General features: G+C 44.8%; 1 protein-coding gene across 2 annotated transcripts in view; it reads right to left on the reverse strand.

The window, feature by feature from the left end:
* The window catches only part of LOC137340319 (coiled-coil domain-containing protein 63-like), an 80,547-nt gene that overhangs the window by 41,110 nt on the left and 18,953 nt on the right, over window positions 1-20,484 (reverse strand). For both annotated transcript variants that reach the window (XM_068002745.1, XM_068002744.1), the window contains exons 6-7: window positions 19,519-19,620; window positions 18,629-18,742 (exon numbers count right to left, since the gene is read on the reverse strand). In XM_068002745.1, the coding sequence (XP_067858846.1) occupies window positions 18,629-18,742; window positions 19,519-19,620 (216 nt within the window). The remainder of the gene's footprint in view (window positions 1-18,628; window positions 18,743-19,518; window positions 19,621-20,484) is intronic.

A 20,484-nucleotide genomic window follows, 5' to 3' on the forward strand; every position in this document is an offset into this window, starting at 1 on the left:
TTCGAGAAGATTTTCAAGCATTAGTAAGAGACACTGGGTATGTTATTATGGGCTGCCTGTGACTGCCACTCTTCCCTGTACAATGTGACTTACTTTATTACCATGTTGTATCTCCAGTGCATTTTTATTTACTTTTGGTCTCTTGACCTCAGGATGAGCCCAAATTCATGCCAGTAATGCCAAGCATATTTAATAATTGACCAACGATTACTTATGTTAATATTGGAGTTAAATCTGCTCTCTTTGTGGATGGAAAGCTAAAGTTACACCAAGACTCACATTCTAATAATTAGATGATGATGGGTAACAGCTGTATACTACATACAAGATTGTAACCCAATGTTAAAATTCCAGATGCTATCGTAAACCGTGAGACCAAAGCCTGGATAGTTTATAAATGTGATTTGACCTCAAGATTAGAATTCAGTTTCAAACTTTTTCCTTGGTATTTCTTAGTTTTTATAATACAAACAGTTTTATTTGTTTGTGGATTTTAGTTAACCTATTTCTCAGCGGTGTTTCTAATGCTGACAGAGCTAACAAGTAACAGTGCCACAAAAGTTTAATTACTTACGATATTGGAAAAAAAGTATTAAAGATTATTATACTTTTCATTTACCAGTCAGTATGTATTATCACAGTAATTATTAATCTTTCATCTTTCTCTTTTGCTGGCCAAATCTGGTAGAATATAGTCACCAATTATGTACCTCTGGTTGTAATCAATAGCTCTTTGAAGAACATAAATGATAAAAACAGATTTAAAACCTCTCTCAGGAATATATGATAGATCTGGCCTGTTAACAGATGTTACACGGCTCTCAATAATTAGAGAATTAAAATTTCCAAACTGCAAGAATTAAAGGATGCATTTGTGAGTGTCCTCCATCTCTCAAAGGAGGTACAGTGCAGCGAAAACTGTTCCTGGCCTCCTGCCAGAGATTACAGCAATAATGAAATGGTAGTCATCACTTACAAAAGATAACAAAATGGGGGCAGAATGATTGGTACAATAAATATGTACATTTATTTATGATATATTAAAAATCTAATGTGTGTGCACACTTCCTGTCAACTTTTCCATTAGAAATTCCTATGTCCACTTTTATAACAGAAACTGCCCAGGTAAACCCGTCACACTGCAATTACACCTTCCTACTAGTGGAGGTGCTACAGCACCACAACTGGTGGGAGGATGTAATTACAGCGTGACAATTTTACATAGGCAGTTTCCATTATAAATTTATAATGGAAATGTAAAAATAATAACAGAATATATCAATTTAAAATGTGACTGAATTCCGTCTGTATGCTCTGGTCCAATTATTCCCTGCTCTTTAAACTGCTTCACCTGAGCACTACCACTTAGTCTCGATTCTCTGTGTGCGATGTCACAGGAGAGCAATGAGTAATATATTAAAATCTTATGGGCATCGTACAGTCCATTGAAAATTGCTATGTAAACATTTTGTAGGATATTTACAATAATAAAATAACCACAGTTAACTGTGATAATTCCCTGCCATGCCTGTAGGTGGCATACTATTCTGATCAGTGAGTATCACAACTTTCAGTCACACTACAAAGTAGAGCAGTAGCACCAGATAGAGCTGTAGAGCCTGGTGGTCCCCTGCTACCACATCTTCTGGAGTTGGTAATTCTTTTTAGAAATTAGTTGCTAAGTATACAATGAAATAATTTGAAAAATGTTCAAATTTACATTTAATGTAATTAATTATTTCTTTCAGCTTTTAATTTTCTACAACCACTCCCCCCTCTAACAGTCAGGCCTCAAGCCCTGTTGCTTTTTGCTGCTGGCCAAAAGCCCTGAGGCCTCGAGACCCACTTGTTTGATTGCTTCATGGAATTTCCCAGAGAATTTTTCTATGTTTTTCTATTGGTGTTTGGGGAGGGTGGTGCATGAGGTTGCACTCTCTAGTAGATAGGTGTTGGAAGCTGGTGGTCTTTTATTGTTGTTCTTTTCATATGTTCATATATAAATCCCTTCATGGCCTCATCCAACCCTGTTAGAGCAATCTTCTCCAGCCATACTTCCCAGCCCACAAATTACTGCTTGTCCCTCACTTGTTCCTCCATGCTCTAAAAAGACCATCTTTCAGCCTTTACATATCTCCCCTCTGGAACCATATAACAAGGCCAATTTGCTTTGACGCCTCAGTCCCTGTCTTCAAAAGCCTCTGAAAAAGCTATCTCTTTGATTAAGCCTTTGTCAGCCTCCTTAAATCCCTTTACTTCCTAGTAGTGGGGATGTTCGCTGATGATTGCACAGTGTTCAGTTCCATTCACAACCCGTCAGATAATGAAGCAGTCCGTGCCTGCATGCAGCAAGACCTGGACAACATCCAGGCTTGGGCTGATAAGTGGCAAGTAACATTCCCACCAGACAAGTGCCAGGCAATGAGCATCTCCAACAAGAGAGAGTCAAACCACCTCCCCATGATATTCAACAGCATTACCATCACCAAATCCCCCATCAACATCCTGGGGGTTACCACTGACAAGAAACTAAACTGGACCTGCCACATAAAAACTGTGGCTACAAAAGCAGGTCAGAGGCTGGGTATTCTGCAGCGAGTGACTCACCTCCTGACCCCCAAAGACTTTCCACCATCTACAAGGCACAAGTCAGGAATGCGATAGAATAATCTCCACTTGCCTGGATAAGTGTAGCTCCAAAAACACTCAAGAAGTTCGTCATCATCCAAGACAAAGCAGCCCGCTTGATTGGCACCCCATCCACCACCTAAACATTCACTCCCTTCACCACCGGTGCACTGTGGCTGCAGTGTGTACTATCTACAGGATGCACTGCAGCAACTCACCAAGGCTTCTTCGACAGCACCTCCCACCCACGACCTCTACCACCTAGAAGGACAAGGGCAGCAGGTGCATGGGAACAACACCACCTGCACGTTCCTCTCCAAGTCACACACCATCCCAACTTGGAAATATACCGCCGTTCCTTCATCGTCACTGGGTTACAATCCTGGAACTCTCTACCTAACAGCATTGTGGGAGAACCTTCACCACAAGGACTGCAGCAGTGCAAGAAGGCAGCCACATCCCATGAATGAATATAAAAAACTTAATGTCCCCATCCTGCACTTGTAAAGTGCTGTAAGATGTTCTTTTGCTATATTTTAGTTAATGTTCCTCACATAAAAGTTTTGTGTACAGTGCACACTTCCTATCCGTATTGCCCTTTCTTCCTGCTGTCACTATTTTTATATTATAACTTTTCCGTTAACATTTATAATTGAAAAGCATGTCAACATTTTATAATGGCAAAATTCTATTTGCCAGTTCACACTGTAATTGCAGGTCTCCCACCATTAGATAGTAATGTGCAACAAGTCACCCAGATCTGCCTGTCTATACGAAACAGCATAAGACCATAAGACCATAAGAGATAGGAGCAGGAGTAGGTCATTCAGCCCCTCGAGCCTGCTCTGCCATTCAATGAGATCATGGCTGATCTGATTTTTACCTCAACTCCACTTTCCCGCCCTTTCCCCATATCCTTTGACTCCCATGCTGATCAAAAATTTGTCTAACTCAGCCTTGAATGTATTCAATGACTCAGCCTCCACAGCTTTTTGGGGTAAAGAATTCCAAAGATCCACGACCCTCTGGGAGAAGAAATTCTTCCTCATTTCTGTCTTAAACGGGCGACCCCTTATTCTGAGGCTATGCCCCCTAGTTTTAGATTCCCACATGAGGGGTAACATCCTCTCAGCATCTACCCTATCGAGTCCTCTCAGAATCTTGTATGTTTCAATAAGATCTCCTCTCATTCTTCTAAACTCCAGTGAGTATAGACCCAACCTGTTCAATCTTTCCTCATAAGACAACCCTTCCACACCCGGAATCAACTTAGTGAACCTTCTCTGAACTGCGTCCAATGCAAGTATGTCCTTCCTTAAATAAGGGCACCAGAACAGTATACAGTACTCCAGGTGTGGTCTCACCAACATCCTGCACAGTTGTAGCATGACTTCCCTGCTTTTATACTCCATCCCCCTAGAAATAAAGGCCAATATTCCGTTTGCCTTCCAGATTACCTGCTGCACCTGTATGTTGACTTTTTGTGTTTCATGTATGAGGACACCCAGATCCCTCTGTACCGAGCATTTTGTAGTATTTCTCCATTCAAATAATATTTTGCTTTTTTATTTTTCCTCCCAAAGTACATGACTTCACATTTTCCCACATTATATTCCATCTGCCAAATTTTTGCCCATTCGCTTAACCTGTCAATATCCCTTTGCAGACACTTTGGGCTCGATTTTAGGAGCGTGTTTCCGGCGGGTTACCAGCGGGGTGGCCCCGAAAATCCCGATCTCCGGTCACGTGACCGGATCGCGACGAAATCCCGGCCACTTCCGGGTACCGCACTGACGTGCGGGGCTGCGCGCGCAAGCCCCGCTGGTGGGAATCCCGCAGGCAATTAAAGACAGCGGGGTTCCACTTGAGAGTACTTACCTTGCTCGTTGTGGTCAGTTAATGAGCTGAAGCAGCTGTCAAAAGAGGAAGTGTGGGATTTTAGGTTCAAGGCAGTGAGTTTCCCACACTGGGGGAAACAGTCTCCCTCCAACCAGGCGTGTTGCAGCCAGCAGCCTGTGGCAGGTGCCAAGGTGCGCTCCAGGGGGGAGAGCCCTCACCCACGCAGGAGGCCACCGCGTCACATAGGGCAACCCCTGCCCTCCACCACCCCCCGCCAAGCCAGAGGACAGACCGACGCGAAACCGCAGCCCCAGTCCGAGGAACCACACACCTACCCTGCACAACCCCTCAGACCAACACCTGCCAGATGGGTGGTGTGTGGAGACCCTCGGAGGACGAAGAGCATGACCAGCACCAGCAGCCTCGCAGTCCACGCCGTCCGCCGCAGGGACGTGGATCCCCCCAACACGGTGTTGTTGCACGCCCACCTGCACAGCAAGAGGGAGGGCTACCGCAGAGAGAGACGTGTCGCAGAGGGCACTACCCTCGCCACAGGGTCCACAGACCGAGGCGCAGCTCCCCGGACCTCTCCGAGCAGCAGTGCACAGGGAGGCGCAGATTCGCTCGACATGTAGTCGTGGAGATCTGCAGCCTCTTTCATGCCGAGCTGCTCCTGGCTGGCCCCAGCACCAACTGCTTACCTGTCGCTGGCAAAGTCACCACTGCCCTCCACACCTTCTCCTCCGCATCCTTCCAGGGTGCAGCCGGCTACACCGCCGATGTCTCTCAGTCGTCTGCGCGGACGAGCCCTGCAAATACACCTGCACCTACTCTGCAGTAACACGATGGGTGGCATCAGTGGTGGGTCCTCATAGTGATACCCAGGAGCGGGCATTATTGGACACAACGGACAGGATTCGCGGAGACATGGCAGTGGTGGTGTCAATATAATGTGTGCTGTTTGTTGCTCTGAAATTCAATATGGGTAACACCCATGACAAACCCTCAGACACCCTTGTGCACCCCCTTCATGCTGACGAGACGTTTGCCTTACGCTGCCTACTGCACATATGTGATGCATGCCCTGTGGCTGCAGCACAGGTGGTGGCAGGTTGAGTGAGGCTGGCCGTGAGGGAGATGCACGAGAGGGTGAGTATGGGATGGAGCCATGAGATTGTATGAGGATTGGGTTGCGTGTTAGTGGCAGGATGAGTACTGGCGAGGTGAGTAGGTGGAGGTAAGATGAGGATGGGGTGTGAGTGGGTATGAAGGGTGATGTGACAGAATAGTGTTGGCGGTGCCGAAGGAGATTTGGGGTGGGGGCAGTTTTGTGGCAGACGGAGTGCAGGGGAAAGACTTCGTGTTCTCACTGCGGTTGACCTACTGCGGTCATTGCAGCGCCTCCTGCACTGTATGCAGGTGGGCCATATGTTGGTGGTGCAGGTGACCCCCTCTGCCACCTCGAGCCAGGCCTTCTTGGTGGCAGAGGCAGGCCGCTTCCTCCCGCCCGCCGGGGGGAAGATCTGTGTCCTCCCCCTCCTCCTCACCCCATCTGATGATACCTGGGGTGAGGCATCATTAAACTGGGAGCAGCCTTCCCCCTGGGCTGCTCCATGCTGCAATTTGTTCCATTGGTTGCAGCATCTGTCAGTGGAGGACTGCCCCTTTAACTAGAGAGCCTCCAGCTGACAGATCGTACTGCGCATGCGCAGCCCGACCGACGCGCAGGCCAGCGCCGTGGACCCCGGAGGAGCAGGTAATTGATTCCTATTAGTGGGTTGCCTGCTACGATCACGTGGGCAACCCACTAATTTCGCCGTCCGCGTTTTCGACGCTCCCGGAGGACCACCCGCTGGGAACCCGCAGGCCTGCTAAATTCGAGCCCTTTGTGTCCTCATCGCAACTTGCTTTTCCACCTATCTTTGTATCATCAGCAAATTTGGCCACAAGACACTCTGTTCCTTCATCCAAGTCATTGATTTATATTGTAAATAGTTGAGGCCCCAGCACTGAGCCCTGCGGCACCCCACTAGTTACAGATTGCCATTTTGAAAATGACCCTTTTATCCCGACTCTTTGTTTTCTGTTAGTTGACCAATCCTCTATCCATGCCAGTATATTACCCCCAACACCATGAGCTCTTATCTTGTGCAGTAATCTTTTATGTGGCACCTTATCGAATGCCTTTTGGAAATCAAATATACTGCATCCATTGGTTCCCCTTTATCCACCCTGCCCATTACTTCCTCAAAGAACTCTAATAAATTTGTCAGACAAGATTTCCCCTTCATAAAACCATGTTGACCCTCCTTGATTATATTATGAGTTTCCAAATGTCCTGCTACTACTTCGTTAATAATGGATTCGAGCATTTTCCCAATGACAGATGTTAGGCTAACTGGTCTATAGTTTCCTGCTTTCTGTCTCACTCCCTTCTTGAATAGGGGTGTTATGTCTGCGGTTTTGCAATCCGCTGGGACCTTTCCAGAATCTAGTGAATTCTGGAAGATTACAACCAATGCATCCACTATCTCTACTAGCCACTTCCTTTAAGACCCTTGGATGCAAGCCATCAGGCCCAGGGGACTTGTCAGCTTTTAGACCCATTAGTTTACCTAGTACTTTTTCTCTAGTGATAGTGATTATTTTTAGTTCCTCCCTCCCCTTTGCCCCTTGATTTTCTACTATTATTGGTATATTATTAGTGTCTTCTATTGTGAAGACAGATACAAAATATCTGTTCAATTCCTCTGCCATTTCTTTGTTTTCCATTATTATTTCCCCAGTCTCATCCTCTAAGGGACCAATGTTTACTTTAGCTTCCCTCTTCCTTTTTATATACTTGTAGAAGCTTTTACTGTCAGTTTTTATATTTCCTGCTAGTTTACTCTCATAATTTATTTTCTCCCTCTTTATTATTCTTTTAGTCATCCTTTGCTGGTTTTTAAAGTTTTCCCAATCTTCGGGCTTACCAGTAATCTTTGCCACGTTGTATGCTTTTTCTTTTAACCTGATACCATCCTTGACTTCCTTAGTTAGCCATGGTTGGTTCACCCTTTTTGTGGAGTCTTTCCTCCTCACAGGGATATATTTTTGTTGCGAGTCACAAAATATCTTTTTAAATGTTTGCCACTGCTTATCCACCATCATACTATCTAATCTGTTTACCAAGTCCGCTTTAGCCAATTCCGCCCTCATTCCTTTATAATTGCCCTTATTTAAGTTTAATACAGTAGTTTCAGTATATTTGCCAGGCTTTCAGTTACAGATTTTTAAGAGCACCAACAAAACGGTGTCCACATAATTGTCAAACTTCAGCTGAAGATTGCATAAATGTTGTCATAATAGTGCATCATGAGACACCATGTCTCTATTATTATCTAATGTTTATATGCTGATCGCATGGGATACCATTAGTTGCCTGTTCCTATATTGTTGTGGAATATGCAGAAGTCAGCAGATGATACTTGGCTTGCGGAGAGGTTGATTGCCGTGTGGACACAGTGCTGGCTTGGGGTCCAGCAGATTGATGTGTGATTATGGGTATATAAGTAAGAGCATAAAACGTATTTGTTAGAATATTCTCAGACCGACTGGACAACTCAATATATTATCGCAGGGTCGAGTTTGATCACCTCGGGAACCTGGTCGGTGTAAAGATTTTGCCAGGTTGTATTGTATTTTAACATCTTTTACTACTTATCTTGTATTGTAACTCTTAATAAAACCTTAAGTTGGAGTGGAACATACTCCTCGCCCTTTTTATTAAAGACCGAACCATAAACAGAACTTACATTTGGCGCCCAATATGGGGCAGGAGGTGAAGTTTCGTACAAAGTATAGGTGTTTGGGTTGTTGTACCTGTTAATGGGCAAAGTGGGGATTACGCATTTTTGGTCATGAGAGACCCGTGTAAGAGTCCACGGGCGGTACCGGGGTGAGTTGTTCACCCATGATTTTGAAGGGTGGGCTGTTTAACGTGATGAGCGATTGTATCCTCGCACGAACTCACAATTTTGCAAAAAAAAAGTTTTTTTAAAAACAGAAGGGACTGTGTTTAGCCATGGCAGGTGAGATTGATAGTTGTGGGAACATGGGAGGAAAGCCAGTAAAACTCTGGTGGAGAGAATAAAGAAATACATACAAGGCAAATTAGGCACTTGCACCGTGCTATGGAAGGACTGCGAAAGTTATGGGGAGATGGAGACTAAGATGAAGGAACTGGTAAAGGAGAAGAAAATTAAAGAGGATGGTTGTTTCAACTACAAGAGTTCGGGAGGTTGAGAAATGAAGTTGAAGTTCTGAAGGGTAGGTTGAAAGATAAGGAAGAAAAGATGAATAAAAAGGAGATGGAGGGTAAACAACTTATCATCTTGTCTTGTAATTCTTAATAAAACCTCATGCTTGGAGTAGGACATACTCCTCGTCATTTTGATTAAAGACCGAACAATAAACAGAACTTACACTGTCATTTTGTTTAAGTAGTAAAAGCGGCAGAGTGCAGAGTGGAGACCTAGACGAACTCAGGAAAAAATCTGAATAAGTGATGTGAAAACCAGTGCAGAATGAGACGAGCATTTGAAGGAAGTGACTCATGGGGCCTGATATTAGGCGGGCGACGGGTTGGCAGCGGGTCGACTGGGCGCGTGGGTAACTCGCCAGTGAAATCGGGGTGCTCCGCACGCAATCGCAGCTTAATTGAAGGTACTTACCTTTTGCTTCCGGGTTTTGCGCTGGAAAGCTGCGCAGCGGGCGGACTGCGCAGGCGCATCAGAGGCTGTCAGCTGGAGGAGCCCTATTTAAAGGGGCAGTCCTCCACTGACAGATGCTGCAGAAAATAGGCAAAATTACAGCATGGAGCAGCCCAGGGGGAAGGCTGCTCCCAGGTTTAATGATGCCTCACTCCAGGTCTTATTGGATGAGGTGAGGAGGAGGGGGAAGGACAGAGATCTCCCCAGCAGGCGGGAGGATGTGGCCTGCCTCTGCCACCACGAAGGCCTGGCTCGAGGTGGCAGAGGAGGTCACCTGCACCACCAACATATCACCCACCTGCATACAGTGCAGGAGGCGCTTCAATGACCTAAGTAGGTCAGCCGAAGTGAGTACACTTACTCATTCCCCTACACTCCGTCTGCCACATCACTGACCCCACCCCACATCTCCTTCTGCACTGCCAACACTACTCTGTCACATCACTCCTCACACCCACTCAAAGCTCATCCTCATCTTACCTGCACTTACTCACCTCGCCAGTACTCATCCCACCACTACCACTCAACCCATTCCTCATACAATCTCATGGCTCTATCTCATACTCACCTTCTCATGCATCTCTTTCACGGTCAGCCTCACTCAACCTGCCACTACCTGTGCTGCAGCCACAGGGCATGCATCACATATGTGCAGTAGGAAGCGTAAGGCAAACGTGTCGTGAGCATGAAGGGGATGCACAAGGGTGTTTGAGGGTTTGTCATGGTTTTTAATTATATTTGATTTCTGACCAACTCACATTACATATTATATTGTCACCACTACTGCCACGTCTTTGCGAATCTTGTCTGGTTTGTGCAATAATGCCCTTTCCTAAGGATCACTATGAAGACCCACAACTGATGCCACCCATTGTGTCACTGCAGAGTGGTGTAGGTGTATTTGCAGGGCTCTTTTGTGCAGACGACTGAGAGACGTCGGCGATGTCTCCGGTGGCACCCTGGAAGGATGCAGAGGAGAAATTGTTGATGGCAGTGGTGACTTTGACAGCAACAGGTAAGAAGATGGTGCTCGGGCCAGCCGGGAGCAGCTCGGCATGAAGGAGGCTGCAGATGTCCACAACTACATGTCGAGTGACTCTGAGCCTCCGTGTGCACTGCTCCTCAGAGAGGTCCAGGAAGCTGAGCCTCGGTCTGTAGACCCTGTGGCGAGGGTAGTGCCCTCTGCGACGCATCTCTCTCTGCCGTTGCCCTCCCTCCTGCTATGCAGGTGGATGTGTCACAGCACTGTGTTATGGAGCTCCACATGTCAGAGGTGGACAGCGTGGCTGGCGAAGCTGGTGATGCTGTTCGTCCTCTGAGGAGGTCATGACTGTAGCTACGGCGGCCCCCATCCGGAAGATGTACTTTTGAGGGGGTCCGCAAGGTAGGTACATGTGTCTGGACATCGGGGTAGGTGTGCAAGTTTGTGAATTTTGTTGTTAGGAGGAGGGTGGTGGAGGCCAAACTTTGTCCAAAGTGACAGAGTGGCCTCCTGCAATGAGTGAGGGTCTCCCCCTCCCCCACCTGTCAAATGGACATTTGCAGCTGCCACAGGCTGATGGCTGCAACACGTCCATTTCAACTGGGAGTGTTTCCCCCAGTACGGGAAACAGTCTCAGTTGAGATGAAAATCCCACCCCTCCTAAAATATCATGTCAATCAGGTCTGCTAATGACCTGAACTATCAAAATAATTATCTTAAGTGGCACCCCGCTGGCTTTAATTGCCAGCGGCAGTCCTACATGCGGGGGCTACGTGCGCATGTAAGCACGTCACTGGGGAACCCGGAAGTGGGCGGGTTGAAGCCGGGCTCCGGACCCACCCCGGGAATCCCTGATTTTCGGAGCCCCCCCACCACGAACCCGCAGACTCGGGGGTCTGAAAATCGAGTCCGTGGTGTCCCACAAGGATTTGTGCTGCGGCCTCAACTATTCACTTTATTTATTCATGATTTAGATAACACAATAGAGAGCCATATATCCAAGTTTGTTGATGACACAAAGATTGGTGGCACAGTAAGTAGTGTAGACGGAAGCATAAAATTACAAAGAGACATTGATAGATTAAGTGAGTGGGAAAAACGGTGCCAGATGGATTTCCACACGGTTAAGTGTGAGGTCATCCATTTTGCCATCAAAAAAGGATAGATCCGAGTATTTTTTAAATGGTAAAAAGCTAGGAACAGAGGAGGTCCAAATAGATTTAGGGGTCCATGTACACAGATCATGAACATGTAGTAGTCAGGTACAAAAAATAATCAAAAAGGCTCATAGAAAGTTAGCCTTTATAACTGGAGGCCTAGACTATAAAGGGGAGGAAGTTTTGCTACAGTTATACAAAGCCCTGGTTAGACCACATCTGGAATACTGTGTACAGTTCTGGGCACCATGCTTTAGAAAGGCTATATTGGCCTTGGAAGGAGTGCAGCGCAGATTCACTAGAATGTTGCCAGGGGCACAATTTTAAAAGAAATCTGCGGGTGCGTTTGGGGCAGGGGAGCAAAGAAATTTGGGATTTTTTGGAACGGGCAGGAGTCCCGGCTCCAACCCATTGAAGAATGCAGACGACACAGAGTCATCTGGGTGCGTGCGTCATTCCCGAACCCAAAAGTCCCTCCGGCAATTAAAGCCGGTGGGACGATATTTAAAGCAGTAAATCACATGTACAGGGTGGAATTGATTGCACGCAGATAGCAATCCGAGCACCTCCACACGAGCCAGGACTGTTCATCAACAGAAAGGGGTATCACTCCATCAACGCTAAGCTCGTTGGTGACCACCGCAAAAGATTCCCTGGCAGCTGCCATGATTCGTTCATTCTGAGGGAATCCAACATCCTGGCCCTCTTCCACGCACCAACCTTAAGGGCTGGCTCCTCGGGGACAAGGGATACCCCCTGCACACGTGGCTGATGACACCTCTGAGGAACCCCATCAGCGAGCAACAGCGTCGATACAACGACAGCCACATCGCCACCAGGTCTATAATTGAAAATACAATAGGGCTGCTGAAGATGTGATTTCGGTGCCTCGATCGTTCTGGGGGAGCGCTTCAATACTCACCAGTGAGAATGGGTCGCATTATAGTAGTGTGTTGTGTCCTGCACAACATGGCGCAACAGAGCGGGGTACTGGTTGAGGAGGCCCCATGCCCTCATCCAGCTACCACATCTGCAATGAACATTAAGGAGGAGCAGCAGTAGCGGGAGCAGTAGGAGGAGGAGGAGCTGAAGGAGGAGGAGGAGGAGGACGAACCCATGGGTAGAGCAGTGGCTCACTTGGCTGCTCATGAGGCGAGGGAATCACTCATATGTGAACAGTTCTCATAAGATCACAAAGTGAAAAGAGTCCAGTCCTCACACCACCTGGAAAAAGCAGTGCCAACACCAACACCCTCCCCACCCTGCACAAAACAGTTTCATATGAAAGGGCGCTTTCACAAAAGGCAGTCAAGGATGGGCAAGACATAGCAGTAGTGGTGAGAATGATAACATTTAAAGTGCCTTTAACAAAAAACAAATATAAATGAAAACATGACAGTCTGTCAGACATCCTTGTGCATCCCCTTCATGATCACAAACCCTTCGCCTTTCTCTTCCTACCCGCTTCTACGTGGTGCATCCCCTGTGGCTGCAGCAGAGGTGGTGGCAGGTTGCTCATGTCCATGCCCGGACTGCTTAGAAGCTTTCGGCCTACACCCTCTAGGTTTTGGAGCCCTTGAGGGCCCCTCCAAATTCTGCTCCACCTGCACCTGTGCAGGGATAGACTCGACCAGCTGGAGAGGAGGCAGCATTGCGGGTGCTGGTTGAGAGGGGCCAACAGGTGAGATGTGGGTGCGCTTTGAGTGGTGTCACCACTTCCATGTCCCCTTTCGCCATTATCCCTCTCCTGGACCAGGCCCACATCACTCTTACCACCCTGCTGGAGAACAGTTTGGAGGACATGTATGATGCCTTGGAAACCCAGTTGTTAAGTTTCTGTCTGCGTGTTTAAGGCGGCAGAATGTTGTTCATCGTGAGTCCGAACGGCCGTTGTCAGGGCCTGAATGGACTCATTTGTGAGCCGTGCTTGAAGCTCACGGGAGGCTAGCCTTCTCTCCATCGCAGACATCCCACACTTCCCTGCGACACTATCTCAGACATTTCCGCAGTTACCTGCGATACTATCTCAGGCATTTCCGCAGTTACGAGCAACACTATCTCAGACAGTTCCTAAAGTCCCTGCGACACTATCCCACAGATTCCCTCCTGTACCTGTGCCACCATTCCACTAATGCAAGAGTTGGACTCCTCCATCCTCTGCGCTATTGTGGAGAGTATGCGTGGCACCTGTTCCAGTACCTCACAAATGTGCTGCTGTCCCTCGATCATCCACCTTTTAAAGGATGGCCCCTGGGGTTCAGCATCTGCGTCCAGCTGAGCAGAGCCTGGAGAGGAGTGTGCCCACCGACACGGACTCTCCACAGCTGCCCCAGACACCAGTGTCTGCTCGTGCTCACTTATGTGTGGTGACTCACCAGGTGCCAACTCAACCAACTGACTATTAGGACCCACCAAGGTGTGAGTATTTGCACTGATGGATGGCTCATTAGGATGTGATGGTGTGCCCTCAGAGGCCGGGAGCTCCTCTGAGGAATTGCCCTTTCCCATCACTGCGGTCATTGAAGGACCTGTAAGAGAACTGGAGGCAATATTAAGCTTCATCACAAATGTGTCATATTGCGATGAGCATACTGAAATGTTCAACATGCCATGATTGTTAACATCAATTCATGTTGAGTGTGATAAATATTAAAGTTGTGTCACCAGACGTTTGTGGGGTGCCAGTCTCAGCAACCCCGATGGAGAGGCACTCGAGGGTGCGGCTGATCTCCAGGGCCTCCTCCTCTGCCTCTGTGAGGATCACTATTTGTTGTGGCCCCTCCTCCAGTCCTCGCCCTCTTACGTGCATTTTGCGCTGTCTTCTCCTACAAGGGGATAAAGTACAGACGTGTGAGTGAGTGATGGTGAAGTGGTCAGCTGATGAATGCATTGCTTTGGGTGAGGCTGACTGTGAATGAGGTGCATCAGAGGGTGAATATGAGACAGAGACATCACATTGGATCAGGATTGGGGTGAGTGGTAGTGGTGGGGTCACAAATGGGGAGGTGAGGAAGTGCTCAGGAAGTGAAGGTAAGTTGAGAATGAGCCTTAAGTGGGTGTGAGGAGTGATGTGATGGAGTAGTCTTGGCAGTGCAGAATGAGTTGGGGGGTTGGTGGGTGGGGGGGTGGCGGTAATGTGGTACACGGAATGCAGGAGAATCAGTAAGTGTACTCACCTTTGCTGACCTAGTTAGATCATTGAAACGCTTCCTGCACTGGACCCAAGTGCGGGATATGTTGCTCCTGATGGTGACCTCCTCTGCCACCTCGAGCCAGGCCTGCTTGGCGGCAGAAACAGGGCACTTCCTCCTGTCGGCCAGGTAAAATAGTTCCCTCCTCTTCCTCACCCCAGTCAGCAGTACCTGAAGTGAGGCATCGCTGAATCTTGGAGCAGCCTTGCCCTTGTGCTGCTCCATTGGGTCTTCTTGCTACTTGCTCCAGCAAAATCCATTGGAGCAAAGGCCCTTTACATCTAGACGCTGCAGCTGTCATCCTGTCTTGCGGGTGCACAGTCCATCCACTGCGCAGCTTTTGGATGGCAAACTTGGAAACAAGATTAACGGCCAGCAATTAAGTTGCCATTGCGTGGGGAACGGTAAGTTTTCATTACTCGCGTCTGCCGCACGCCCATTGCCCCCACCGCCATCCCACAGCCTTATTAAAATCGTGCCACAGGACTCGAAGGGTTAAATTATGAGGAGATATTACATAAACTAGGCTTGTATTCCCTGGAATATGGAAGGTTAAGGGGTGATTTGATTGAGGTTATTAGGATTTTGAAAGGAATTGATAGGGTAGATCGAAAGAAACTTTTTCCATTGGTGCGGACAAGGGGACATAACCTGAAAATCAGAGCCAGGCCATTCAGGAGAGAAGCTAGGGAATACTTCTTCACACAAAGGGTAGCCAAGGCTATTAAGGGATATGGAGCCAAGGTGGGTAAATGGAATTAGGATGCAGATCAGCCATGATCTCACTGACTGGTGGAACAGGCCTGAGGGACTGAATGGCCTTCTCCTGTTCCTATGCTCCTATGTTAAGGCCACGTTTATTTAATTAATTAATTCACCTGACTCTAAACTTTTTTTTATTCGTCCCCATTCTTCATTGCTGCTGCCAACCCAAACGTAAGTTTACTTTAGTTTCTCCCGATTCTTTCAACCACTCTCCTCAGCCTGTGCCTCAAATTCTCTTTCCCTCTAAGTGACCCATGCTTGTTACTGCTTCTTCAAACCATTCTTCTCAGCCTGTGCCCCGACTTCTTTCTCCCTCTATTAGGCTTCCAAAGTTGACTCCCCAAATTTAACTTTGCCCCTTTCCAGAATCCATTCCCACTGTCTGCTCTCCTAAACAAAGCCACAATTTCTCTTCCCTTTCATGGAAAATTGCACTCTAACAAGATGAAGAAGTCTAAGTTTATATAATAAAATTAATCCAATTCACCATTCTCCAAGACTGCTTACTTTACCAGCAAATTCTGCATTTATTTATTACAGGAGTAATATTTAATTAATTCGCTTTCATGCAGAATCAATTCTCTACCCATTCCTCCACCACCAAGATCTCTTTTAATTTGTAATGAATTCATTGCCTTGCACTCCTCATTCTCCACCCGATTCCTCCTTCTTCAAACCATCTTTTTATTCCTGATGAATTCATCGGTGTGTAGACCCAATTTCCCACTTCAATGCCTATCTCTGAAACCTTTTTCAGCTTATTGCTTTGATACAAGCCCACATTTATTTAATTAATTCATTTATTGACGAACTTCATTTAATGAATTAATTGTCATGAAGACCTGATTCCCCACTCAAAGGAATAATGTCCTTTAGTATGCAGATGATAAAGTAATTTAAAGCAATACAAATCCTGAGATACCGTGCAATGCCATGGGAGAATGACTAGTACAAATAAAATTTGTTGTCATGTGCATAAGTTGAAAACTCATGAAATTGGCCAGCCCAGGGAGCTTGGAATTCCCTCGAGCTGTTAACAGACCGGGGGTTAGAAAAATATACTATAGTGAATGATTAGTGTTCTTTTCTAATAACTTTTTAGTACAATATCATTCTGTTCATTCCTATTATATAATATCAGCTGTTCTGTTTCATTAAATGTCTTTCAAGGATGCTCTTTATCTGTCAATTTTCTTTCATTCAGCACCATAATGTATTTGGAAAGTAAAATTAAACAAATCTTCCCTTCACTGTCCAAATAACCATACAGACGTCAATAATCACTCACAAATTCACAACGTCAGGCATTATATTGGTAACTGCAATCTGGAATATTACTTCACAAAACTCCACTTAATTGGACAAAACAAATCAAATTTTAGTCACTTTTTTTTTCCAAGTAACTCAACACTTCAGCAGATTTATGATACAAGCCTGTAAATGGTTGAAAATAATATTTGCTTAATAACTGAGAGGGACTTGCATAAGTCATTGGTGGCTTTGGAATAAGTGCCAAACTCAATAATCACATATACAGTATCCTCCAGTGATAAAATATTAATGATTAATGTTTAAAGATAGTATTTAAAAATACTTACTCATCGCTATTTATAAATAACTACATTAGTTCTATAGAATCATAGAATCATAGAAAGGTTACAGCATGGAAGGAGGCCATTCAGCCTATCGAGTCCGTGCCGGCTCTATGCAAGAGCAACCCAGCTAGTCCCACTCCCCCGCCCTATCCCCGTAGCCCTGCATATTTCTTCCTTTCAAGTACTTATCCAGTTCCCTTTTGAAAGCCACGATTGAATCTGCCTCCTCTGGCAGTGCATTCCAGATCCTAACCACTCGCTGTGTAAAAAAGATTTTCCTCATATCACCTTTGGTTCTTTTGCCAATCACCTTAAATCCATGTCCTCTGGTTCTTGACCCTTCCGGGAACAGTTTCTCTCTATCTATTCTGTCTTGACCCTTCATGATTTTAAATACCTCTATCAAATCTCCTCTCAATATTCTCTGTTCCAAGGAGAACAACCCCAGCTTCTCCAATCTATCCACATAACTGAAGTCCCTCATCCCTGGAATCATTCTAGTAAATCTTTTCTGCACCCTCTCTAAGGCCTTCACATCTTTCCTAAAGTGCGGTGCCCAGAACTGGACACAATACTCCAGTTGTGGTTCAACTAGTATTTCATAAAGGTTCATCATGACTTCCATACTTTTGTACTCTATGCCTCTATTTATCAAGCCCAGGATCCTGTATGCTTTCTTAACCGCTTTCTCAACCTGCCCTGTCACCTTCAACGATTTGTGCACATATACCCCCAGATCTCTCTGTTCCTGTACCCCTTTTAGAATTGTGCCCACTAGTTTATATTGTCTTTCCTCGTTCTTCCTACCAAAATGTATCACTTTGCATTTTTCTGCGTTAAATTTCATCTGCCACTTGTCCGCCCATTTCACCAGCCTGTCTATGTCCTCTTGATGTCTATCACTATCCTCCTCACTGTTCACTACACTTCCAAGTTTTGAGTCATATGCAAAATTGGAAATTATGCCCTGTACACCCATGTCCAAGTCATTAATGTATATCAAGAAAAGCAGTGGTCCTAGTACCGACCCCTGGGGAACACCACTGTATACCTTCCTCCAGTCCGAAAAACAACCATATTTTTTTTAAAGTCTTTTTATTACTTCTATTTCTATATTTGCTTTTAACTTTTGAAATCCATTTTTTAGGAAGGATTGAAATGAAAGGGTAAACCACACAAAACTACTGTTAAAATAACAGAATAGGATTAGATGAAGTAGGGAGAGAGGAGGTTCGTGTGGAGCATAAACACCAGCATGGACCTGTTGGGCCAAATGGCCTGTTTCTGCGCTATATATTCTATGTAATTCTATGTAATACTGTGACCGCTCCCTTTCTTTGGGGAACGGTGCTTCAACAGTGAGAAGGACAAAAGTGCACCATAGTACACAGAGGAAAGAGCCCATTATTTATTAATAATGAATAAAAATTTTCAGCTAACCTTCCTGTGCATTGCCCTTCCTTTTTAATCACAATCAGCAGGGAACAAATTCATAGGCTTCACACATTTGACAACTATGTATGAATTCCTTTCTTTCAGAAAACTGTTGGGGAGAAAATCCATCACTTCTTTTATTAATGTTTGTCATATTTTCTCTTCTTTGTGTTTGGAATGAACCAACAACTAAAAGGAATTGGTTTGAGATTCTCAAAAAAGATAAACAGCATCTCACGATGATCTATTTTTAAACTATCCAACACTGCATTGTGGATTGCTCCTTTACCTTTTCCAGTTTTTTGTACAGCTGAAGAAATTTCTCTCTTTCACAGCGCAAGATTTCAATATCGTCACGCAGGTTTGAGTTGTTAGCCAGCAGTTTGCTGAACTTCCTGTTTGCCTGTATGGATTCAAAATCATAAAAGAACAAATTGGAAAATAAATGCAACATTTTCACCTTATTCGTTTAAGAAAAGTAATTTTCTCTTTCTCTTGTGCTGCATCTTTTATGATAATCAGGGAACCACATCATCCCTCTATAAGATACCTTCAGCATCTAAACCTCCAGAGATGGCAAAAGACACGAACAGATTGTCTCAGCCAGGGGAGAACATTCAAGTTTTATTCAGGTTGAGGAGCCTTTAATTTAGAAAAAAACACCAACTTCTGTTTCTCACCTTTGTAAAAGAGATCACTTACTAGACAACTTCTGTTTTATGACATGTGGATCTACCTTTTCTTGTTCTTATGATTAAAGTTTCATCTAGAATCTATTGTAATGATATAGTATGAGCATTTGCAGATGTTCCTTTACTTTGGTAAGTATTTATGTTACATATCAGTTTGACTGTTTAAGGTAGAGGTGCTCCCTTAATCTGCATCTGATAATGTATTAATTTAAGCATTGGTTTGTATCAGACTGCCCGAACCAGAGAGACTGTGTGTTAGTATGATCCCAGAACTGTTAATTGCTCCTGTATATTATGTTGTTTTAAAACTGAATAAAGTTATTGTTTTCATCAAACTTGGGGTACAAAGGACCTTGAAACAAGTTCAAAACAAGAACATTCCTACTCCCAACTGTTAACTTCGTATCATTCATTTTAATTAGCGTGCTTCTATCCCTCAGCTTCAACATGTATAAAAAGATAAAGTAATTAATTAAATTTACAATACCTGAGTGACTTGATCAGTCAGTCTGTTTATTTTCTTTGTTTGGTCTTCGTTTATAGGAGCAGACCTTCTTTTGTTGCCAATTTTCTTTTCAATTTCTTTTGTCTATGGAACCAAGCATGGATTTCAATGTTTCCTTGAAAGACCAATCATATGTACTGGAAAAAAAAACTTTTATTTTTTTTAAACCTGTGGCCCCTTTAACCTTACTTAACTCCTGCATAAATTTTAGTGCTGCACTGTTGGAGGCACTGTCTATCAGATGAGACATTATAGTAGTATAAAAATGTATAAAGAACAAAAGACCATCAAGCACTGTTATTATAGGTCTTTGCAGAGGAATAGCCTACTCTCATCATTATTTATTGCTTACCTGATCCAAAACTTGTCTCTATTTAATCAGGGGTCTTTCCACTCTTTTTTCGAGGAGTTAGAATTTACTATGTTCAGTAGCAGTCTGTATTACATACATTTTCGATTTTAATGTGGAAAATGTTGCTTCATTAAGTTACATTTTTTTATTTTATAAAGGTTAACATCTGACTCAAAATAACACTGGAATTTGGTGCAAACATCTTAAGCACTCACACCAAAAGCTTGGCGTCAGAAAATGTCCTCTAGCAACCTATGACATGAAAGGCTTCTATTGGTGTGAAGGCACTGGATTGCAAGTCATCTTAAATTTGGTTTTTTAGCTATGTCTAAGGTGACAACTGGACCCAATGTAGCTGGGCATGAATATCACCTCACCCATTGTCAAGCATCACATCAGGTCATCTACAAAAGTCTTGTAGATTGTCAAACTATGAGAGAAATGTGTTCTGATGAAGATACTTAAAATCTTGTGGATTGGATCGATATCTGTGATTTTAGAAGTATTTTTACCATTAGATTTTTGTAGTATTCTTTTAATTCTAGGTAATTCTAATTCTTGTAATCTATGGTCTCATATTAGTACTTTTCACCTTT

The sequence above is a fragment of the Heptranchias perlo genome, chromosome 21 (genome assembly GCF_035084215.1).
Source record: "Heptranchias perlo isolate sHepPer1 chromosome 21, sHepPer1.hap1, whole genome shotgun sequence".
Classification (NCBI taxonomy): Eukaryota; Metazoa; Chordata; class Chondrichthyes; order Hexanchiformes; family Hexanchidae; genus Heptranchias; species Heptranchias perlo.